General features: G+C 39.7%; 1 protein-coding gene across 1 annotated transcript in view; it reads right to left on the reverse strand.

The window, feature by feature from the left end:
- Nucleotides 1–9,097, reverse strand: part of FAM107B (family with sequence similarity 107 member B) — a 311,107-nt gene extending 302,010 nt beyond the window's left edge. The window contains exon 1 of the mRNA XM_069106440.1: nucleotides 8,738–9,097. Within this exon, the coding sequence (XP_068962541.1) occupies nucleotides 8,738–9,082 (345 nt within the window). The 5' untranslated portion in view covers nucleotides 9,083–9,097. The remainder of the gene's footprint in view (nucleotides 1–8,737) is intronic.
- Between the last annotated feature and the right edge of the window lie 595 nt (nucleotides 9,098–9,692).

The raw sequence follows: 9,692 nt of genomic DNA on the forward strand, positions 1-9,692 counted from the left end.
AGAGAGAGAGAGAGAGAGAGAGAGAGAGAGAGAGAGAGAGAGAGAGACAGAGACAGAGAGAGACAGAGAGACAGAGAGAGAGAGAGAGAGAGAACCCAGAAACAAATGGAGGAGCATCTGGAAGTACCTGAGATGAAGCCAAGATATGGATGATCAAACCCAGATTTTTCCCATCCATTAGTACTGAGAGTTATATGGTCTAGAAGAATTAGAGCTGACTCTCTAGAGGCCTCCATACATTTGTAAGAAACTCCCCAGGTTTGAATCTGGACCATGTGAACCCAGACCTTTGTTCTGGGTCATAGGTTACACTTCTATTCTCGTTTCCCTTCTCCTCAGTACAATTTGGGCAAACTCCTCTTTTACTATGAATAATCCAGTCATTTCTGGGTATTTGATCTCTACCTGACCCATCATTTTTCTATTTAACTGAATAGGGGACAACCACAAACTATTCTCCCCAGACCAAGGTCGTAAGACTCTCCCACAAGTCCTGTCCTTATAATACAGGCTCTCCCTTCCAAAGTGCCTTTAATTTCCAACCTCTCAGCTCCCTTTGTTGCAGAATTACAAAACCAAGCATTTCAACCTTGTATTGGAAAAAGTGTTAACTTGGTGATCTGTGCTGTGTTTTCTTTGGAAAGAAGGAATCATGAATGGAAAGCTTACAGGCAGTTCAAATCAGGTTAACACATGTTCTTGGCTGGAAAGAATCTTTAATTTCCTATGATTGATATAGCACATTCATTCAAATGGCCCCCGTGGTTCCTGGCTCATAAGATTTCTCCAAAGTTTCCAGTACATCTAGCAAGTGGAATTTTTTTAAAAACTAAAATGCCACCGTGGATTACATAACCAAGAAGATGGAAATTCCAACTTCACAGACCCTGGTATTTTGGATACTGCGCCTTAGTAATGAATTTAAAACCTACTTGTTTGTTGTGTGGTTCAAATACTTTAGTCAAGAGCGAGGGTTTTTTGCGTCATGAACCCATCTGGTCATCTGGTGAAGTTTCTGGACCCTTTCTCAGAAGAATGTTTTTAAATTAATAAAATGCATAAGGAAAGCTTATTATCACAAAGGAAGCTAATTATATTGAAATAAAGGTACACTTTTTCCCTATCCAGGTTTACAGACTCCTGGGGATGGGGGTGGGAGCAGTGTCCTGTGGAACCTAGGTTAAGAGTTCTTGTTTTTAATTAAATTAAATTAATTAATTTTATTAATTAAAGACTTTGCCCGTGTGTCAAATAAACCTTCATTGCTAAAATGAGGGAAAGTAAGCACTTAAGCTAAAAAACACAAAAATCAGGATTCTTTTTGTCTGATGAGTTTGAAATAAGTACTGTTCTAAAACAAGCTCTCCTCTTCTCATCACAAACCCTACCCTACCAAAAAATCTCACCTCAAACATAAAAAACAAAAACAAAAAACCTTCAAGTATTAGTGAAATGATTTTTTAAATTTCAACTCATTTGGTGAAATACATATTTCTCTCTTTTTTCCTCTTGTATGAAACATATTTTTCCTTTCATTTCTATGTTGAACCTTGCCCATCTCAGTCTTAGGACATCTGAAGCTTTTCGTGTCTTTACAGCTTTTGATAACTTTTCTCCTAAAGCCACAAAAAGATCCATAAACTTACCTGACTCCGTGAAGTCAGATATTGAATCATTACTTTGGAAAGGAACCTTAGAGATCATCCAACCCATACCTCTCACTTTACCAGTGAAGAAACTGAGGGTTGGGGAAAGTTAATGAACTAAACAAGGTCCCAGAGGTTTTCCTTTGACCCTTAGCCCGTGCTTTTTGTACTACATCATGGTCTTTCCATTATTCCATTGAAATAGAAGCCAAGAAGCTTATTTCTCTTTTCCGAATGAATGATGCAACTGAATATCTGGGTTGGAAAATTCCTGTGTCTAAGTATGCTTGGGTATATCTCTCGCTATCCGGGCAGCAACAAAGCACATAGTAAAAATGAGCAGGGCTTAAAATTGATGAGATGGGATAGTAGTAAGTCCCAAGATCTCAGTTTTACTCCTTGTTTGTCTGAGGTTGTGGGCAAAGTAGAAAGTACAGGGCAGATATAGCACTTTCTAGTTATTGACCTTAAAAAGACCTGAGAAAATGGTCTTCAGATTCCATGGAAAAATGAGATAGTCGTGTGTGTGTGTGTGTGTGTGTGTGTGTGTGTGTTTTCTTAATGCTATCAAAAACCAAAACCCTTGGTCAACCTAAATCCTCATTTTTTTCATTTTTTTAAAATTCAATTTTATTTTATTTTCAGTTCTCATTCTATTACTGTATCTTAAATATGAAATGGACACTCTTTATAGGACCTCCATGCTCTGAAAATATTAATAATAGTTAGCATTTATGTCGCACTTCAAGGTTTGCAAAGTGCTTTATAAATACTATCTCATTTGCTTCCCACAAAACCTTGGAAGTAGATGTTATTATTATCCCCATTTTTCAGATAAGAAAATGAGGCAGATTGTCCAGCGTCATGGAGCTAGCAAGTGTCTGAAGAGGAGTCTGAGCTCAGATTTTCCTGACTCCAGGTCCAGGGCTCTAACCACTGTACCACCTCACTGCTCTCCAAGATAATTTGAGAACCACAGAGTATTCAAGTGATAGAAGGCACTTCTGGTCTCCTTATTTCAATCTATCTCTTTCAGACTATCTGTCCCAAAACATCGTTCTCCCTGCCTTAATTTTCTCCCATTCCAATCCATTCTGCTAAAATGATTTTACTAAAGTGCTGGTCTGACTATGTCCTTTTCCCCCCACCCCCAATTAACTCCAGTTACTCTAGCATCATATATAAAATTCTGTTTAGCATTTAAAGCTATTCACAACCTTGACCCTTACTAACTTTCCCATAATCTTTTACTTTTCTCCCCTCCACATACCCTATAATCTATATGCACTGGTTTACTTGCTGTTCTTCACACGAAGTACTCCCCAAATCTGTGCACTTGTACTGGCTGACCCCCTTGTCTGGAATACTCACCCTCTTCACCTCTGCCTCCTACCTTCCCTCTCTTCCTTCAAAATTTAGATTGTAATTTAATTAAGTTTTTAAAAATTTTTCATCTCTAAATCCTCTCCCTCCTTGCCACCCCTTCCCCCACCCGTTATGAAAGCAATCCCCATACCCATTATACATATGAAGTTATGTGAAACATACTTCCATATTAGCTATGTTGAGAGGCAAAAAAATGGCAAGAAAATACAGAAAGAGTTAAAAATGCTTAATATGCTCTCAGTCCATCAGTTCTTTATCTGGAAGTGGACAGCTTTTTTCATCGTGAGTTTCTTGGAATTATCTTGGATCATCGTATTGACCAAAGTAGCTAAATCTATCATGGATGGTCATTCTTACAAAATTGCTGTTATCATATACATTGTTCTCACACTTTGCATCAGTTTAACGTTTCTTCCTAGGTTTTTCTGAAGCCATCCTCTTCATCACTTCTTATAGCACAATAGTGTTCCATCACAGTCATATACTATAATTTGTTCAGTCACTCCCTAATTGATGAACATTTCCTCCATTTCCAATTATTGCCTCCACAAAAGGCTACAATAAATATTTTTGTACACATGAATTCTTTTCCTTTTTCCTTGATCTCTTTATTAGTATTGCTGGGCCAAAGGGTATGCACAGTTTTATAGCGCTTTGGGCATAGTTCCATAATGTTCTCCAGAAGGTTGGATCAGTTCACAGCTCCACCAGCCATTTATTTTCCCACATCTCCTCCAGCATGTCATTTTCCTTTTCTGTCATCTTAGCCAGTCTTATAAGTGTGAAGTGGTACTTCAGAGTTGTTTTAATTTACATTTCTCTAATTATTTGTGATTTATGGCATTTTTCCATATGACTATAAATAGCTTTGATTTCTTATTCTGAAAACTGCCTGTTCAGATTCTTTGACCATTTATCAATTGGGGAATGTAGATACTCATTTATAAGATTTTTGGACAAAAGCTTATTGATTTAACTTGAGGTCTACAAGGACTAATCTAGATAAATATGGCGGGGCTCCTCACTGGAATATCAGTGATGAGCAGGTAATGCATTCTTAAACCAAGGCAGATGCATAATTATAAAACTGTGGGAGGGGGAGAAGGGCCCCTTTTAGATTACCCACGCCAAATCCCTTATGATGGAGAGGCACAAAATCACAAATCATTCAAAGTAAATAAAAAATCTCTAAAAGAGAGGGGAAAAAAATGTTCATCTTAAATCTTGAGACGCTTCCAGACTGATTTTGTGGGTTTAAAAAATGTTGCTGACCGGATAATAGAAGTTCACACATCTTCATATGTGAAGGCCTGTGTATTCACACATGCAAAAATAAACCAAGTCCTTTCACTTCCTCTTAGCCCACATGGCCTTCCTCTCAGACTAGATGTTGTTTGAGATTTTTCAAAGCCTTTGTAATGAATTACCCTCCAGCCTGAGCACTAGAGAGCTAAAGACAAATAGAGGGACATGTCCCCATTTCTTAGCTATTATCATGTAGTGGTATTGAACGTTATTAAAACTTGTTGTCTCTAGTAAGACAGTTTAAATGATAGAGATCAGTGCAAGCTAAGTGGAAATATTTTTGCCTGCCAGGCAAGATTATAATAGAAGATCATTCATCATCAGCCGAGGGAAAACTTGCAGTTGCATAATTACTAGGAGAACACTAAAACCCTGCACTTCTCTGGTGTGGTTCATTGGATGATCTCAAAGCAGTTCCATGCTACCATTAACAAAATGTCATCAACTTGTGAGGAGTCAAGATAGGGAGTATACCATAGCCTGAGACAGAGACCTAGAAAAGCTAAGAAAGTTGCTGATGAAGCAATTCAGTCAGAGACTTGAAAAGAAATCTGTGGCTCTTTCTATCCAAGGGCACGGTGAAGACAAGGTGAAGACACAGTGAAGACAGCTGGACTTGGTGTCAAAGGACCACCTTTGCCTCTTATTACCTCTGTAGGCTCAGCAAACTCATTTCATTTCTCTGGGCCTCAGTTTCTTTCTTTGTAAAATAAGGAGAAAAGAGGTGAACTGGATGGTCTCTAGGGTTCCTTGTAGATCCAAATCTATAAACACATAATCCTATATAACCTCTCTAGACTTCCTTTTCTTCATCTGTAAAATGGGGTTGGGGGGAGACAAGTTGGATTAGATCAGGGATTCTTATCCTGGGGTCCATGAACTTTTTAAAAATATGTTGTATAGCTATATTCTAATCTAATTTCTTTGTAATCTCATGTATTTTAGCAATTTAAAAAACATCATTCTAAGAAGGATCAGTCAGTCAGCAAGCATTTATTAAGCAAGCACTATGTGCCAGGCACTGTGCTAAATGCTTGGGCTACAAAGAAAGACAAAAGACTTTCTCTGCTCTCAAGGAGCTCACACTCTAATGGGGTGTAATAAGAATGTAAATTTTAAAGATCTTCCCTGCCCCTAGGCTAATGTGCACCTGAAGCCTGGGGTGGGGGAGGCTTGTTTTTCAGTAGATACTTCTTGATTGGCCAGTGAGTCAATAAGGTTGTTACATTCTCTGAGCCAGGAGAAGGCTATATAAGCCCTGATGTGTAGCTTTGTTTTTGGGACTCACTTTGAGAGGTGTTCTGTGATTTGATCTGAATTCTGGGAAGCCGTTGTTGAGAGTCCCCTGGCTTTGAAAAACCCAGAATATGGAAACCCAGATGTTGGCTGGGTATGGATGTAATGGTTGAACAGTTTGGAAATCTGTCTACTTGATGTTTCTGTCTTGATAATTATGCCTGTATACTTTGAGGTTCAGGGTGCTGACCTTTTCTCCTGAACAAGGTAAACGATATATGTCTGACTGATTAAAGTAAGCTTGTTAACCCATTTTGAGTTGCTTTCCTTTAACAAAGCAGATCCAAGAACCTGTGGTAGCTGCAAACCCTGAGGATGCGCTTGGGGTGCTTGCTGCTACATGGGGGAGACAACATACAAGCAACTATGTATTAACTCTCTCTATATACATGGTGAATTGGAGATAATCAATAGAGGGAACACACCAGATACTGGGGGAATGGGAGCTGAAGAGAGCCAAGGAAACCAGAAAAGGGAAGGTACTAGTATTAAGGGGGACCAGGAAAACCTTCTTGTAGAAGAGGGGCCTTTTGGGAGGCCAGGGAAGCCAAGAGGCAGAGATAAGGGCATCCATAAGCTTCACAAGACTCCAAGGGGTTGTGACACCAAAAAGGCCAAGAACCCCTGCACTAGATGACCCTTAGGGGACTTTCCAACTCAGGTCTATCATATTATGATAGATATCCTCTCTAGACGAGACTACAGGGGGGGCGGGGGGGGGGGGGGGGGGGGGGGGGACTGTATAGCAATTGATGAGACATGTCTTTAAAGCAGGCTTCCATCCTCACCATGATATAATCCTTCAAGAACAAAGAAATCGTGAATAACTCACGGTTATATGGTGCTTTATAAAGTGCTTTCTTCACGATGACATGTTGAAATAGTATTAGAAGCATTATTATCCCCACTTTGTAGATAAGAGGAGGCTGTGACTCAGATTCAGAGAGTTGAATAACTTACCTACTAATTAGCAGGCCTGGGACTCAAACACCAGTTTTCTCATACCAAACCCATTGTTCTTTCCATGACACCATCTTGCTTCTGGTAACTATGCAAGAAGCAATGAATTGCATCCCCAAAGCTACTGACTGGTTATCTGCACTCTCTGAGACATGTCTTTAAATACAAATTTTGTTGTAGTTACAGCTTATGGGAAGACCTAATATGTTATACTGGTGAAAATGTAGTGAGATAGATAGATAGACAGACACAGACAGACAGACAGACAGACAGACAGATAGATAGATGCAGATATAGGAATATATAATATATTCACAGACTTATTAAATGGAAGAAATATCTGAAAAAAGGAGCTGTATGAAAACTAGTTAAGAAAGGGGCTGAGAGGAGGGAGAAAGACATCTGGCCATTATGTAGAACAGGAAGCTGACTTCTAAGGAGCTGGGAAGTGGAATGGACAAGAGAGGTGATGTGCTAGACAAAAAGAGGGGAGAGGAGTGACAGTGCCATGTCATCAGATCTTGGGGCTTCTGCTTCAGAATCTGGGGGCCCACACTGTCAACTGAGGGAATCTATGTGGATTCCATTACCCAAGACAGGCATCAGAAGAGCGTAGAATCTCATGGTTAGAATTGACCAAAGATTATTTAGTCCAATCCTTTGCTTGGTGAATTAATACCTGCTACAATATCCTTAACAAGTAACAGCCCAACTTCTGCTAGGATGTTTCTAATGATTAGTGTTCTAGAGACTTAGGTAGGGTCACCAGGTGAAAGTTTCTTAACTATTCAAACATTCTCTACTTTCATAAAGTATTCCAGTGACCAAGAACCAATGAAAGATCCTTACTTCATCATTCCCCAATACATACATACATATTCATGTTGCCAACAGCATTGTCTGGTGTCAAAGATAAGTTTCAGTGAAAACTATAAACTTTTCCAAGACAGGATTGTTGCTGAGTAATAACAAAAGACTCAGAAAATTGCTATAGAAACATCCACATTCTTAACTTTTTTTTCTATGTAAGTTCAGTTTCTTCATGGATATGAGGTCCCCTGGAAGTTCCATTTTGCAACAATTCACATGCCTGAAATCCTTACCCTTTACTCATTATATTTGACCTTCCCCACCCTCCTCATCCATTGAATACTTTCTAAAGTTTAAAGAGGTAGAGTTCTCTCTTTGCATCACACTGTATTTTTTTTTATCTTGGCAGCTTCAGACTAGTGTAGTATAGTGGACAGAGGGACTGGGCTTGGAATCAGAATAACCTATGCTCAAATTCTGCCTCTTACATTCTGGCTAGGTGAGCCTGGATATATCATTTAATGTGTCAGAAACTCAATAAACTCTCTAAGAATAAATTGAAACACGATCACTAGTCTGTGTTGGAAGAGGGATAAAATCACAGGGCTAGCATCACTCCTCTCCATCTCCCCCCTAAAAAGTAGACAAGGCCGAGCACAATGCCAAGAACATATTAGGGACTAATGAATCCTTGTTGAAGTGAATTTAATTCCAGAAAGTATTATTTCCCTGCAATGTCAATATTCTTTTAACGTTCATAAAAATATTTATTAAGCACTTATTATATGCAGAGTATTGTCCTATATGGGGGAGGGCAATACAAATTTTAAATAACACGCAATCTCTGCTTTCATGGTGCTTTTACAGACTAGAAGAGGATAAGACACAAATATAGAGAACTAATTAATTCTCTATATTATATGATTAGAGTTTATGAAACGAAGAGTTGCTTGAGCCAATTATTGAGGAGATTGGTGTTAGAGCAAGTAATGGATTGTTCAAACTGCAAAAGAAGTGTCAGAGCATTTAATCTGCTTTGTCTCCCCATCCCCTTTTCTATGAATGAAGAAACTGAGGTCCTGGATAAGTATATGATAGTCCCAAGATCACATTGTTAGTGACAGAGTACAAGTCAAATTCAGTTTTTCAAAAAGTTCTCAAAAGTAAGTTTGTTTCCTGAGGGGCCCATGATTCATTAGTTCAATCAATAAACAAACATAGTAAACACCTACTGTGTACCAGGCACTATGCCAGGAAATGGAGATACAAAAACCCTCAAGGAGCTTATACCTGATCCCTTCTACCACCAATCTGTAGAACCCAGAGGCACTCACCTTTGGCATTTCGACAATAGATGGTCTGGGTATGGAGGTGTGGAACATAACTGAATTGCAGTCTGGTTCGTCCTCTGGGAACACAGGCAGCTCCTCGGGTACGGGAGCAGCCTGGGCAGCAGCATGGTTACCTGTGCTGCCATTTTTCTCTGAGTAAGTACAGTAACTCTGCTTTTCCTCTAGGATTTCCTCTGGTCCTCCTGGGTGACCATGGCCACTCGCTTTGGCCAAGGGCTGGACGTAGATGGTGGAATGGGCATCAGCTGGGCTGGACTGATCAAAGGGCACATTATCCCTTGTGTTCCCAAAGCAGGTGAGGAGCGCTGAGCAAGGAAATGGATGCATTCTTGGAGCTGGAGATTTCAGTCCTTGGGTCAGCCTTGTTTTCCACGTTGATGTCGAAACATTGCTAAATTACAAAATCCAATGGAGAAAAAAGAAAATGTTGGGGGAAGTATGAGCAAAGTCAAGGCATTATGCCCAGAATTCCTATAAGACTTCTCTCATTCAAAGGCAAGAACTTTACAGACATATCCCCAGATTAGACACTTGAGAAGCCAAAACAGAAGTCTCTGGTAACTGGCTGGTTATATTCCCTTGTTAGACCCTGTGGATAGGATTGCTATCACAAATAACTCTAATTTTACTGGGCGGTTCCATGCTGTTTGCTGCTGTTGTCAGCGGGTAAAGAAAATTCTCTGTGAGGTATGCTGTTTTCTTGGGTTACAGAGCCTGAGCTGGACAGAGGCACCAGTGTTAGGTGGTGCTGAGTCAATTGCCTTGCTGCCTCAGGTTACCTGGGAGGCCTAATGATAATGTAGCCTGATAACATCTGCTATAATAGCACAATGTGTGTGTATCGGTAGCATCATAACAACAGCATGGCCCTCTCATATTACGCCCCCCTTCAAATATTTATTTGCTCAAACAAAACAAAACAAAAAACCCAGAAGTT

Source organism: Petaurus breviceps, unplaced genomic scaffold (assembly GCF_028583685.1).
Source record: "Petaurus breviceps papuanus isolate PSGF00001 unplaced genomic scaffold, PetGlider_PUasm1.0 79, whole genome shotgun sequence".
In the NCBI taxonomy this organism is placed as follows: domain Eukaryota; kingdom Metazoa; phylum Chordata; class Mammalia; order Diprotodontia; family Petauridae; genus Petaurus; species Petaurus breviceps.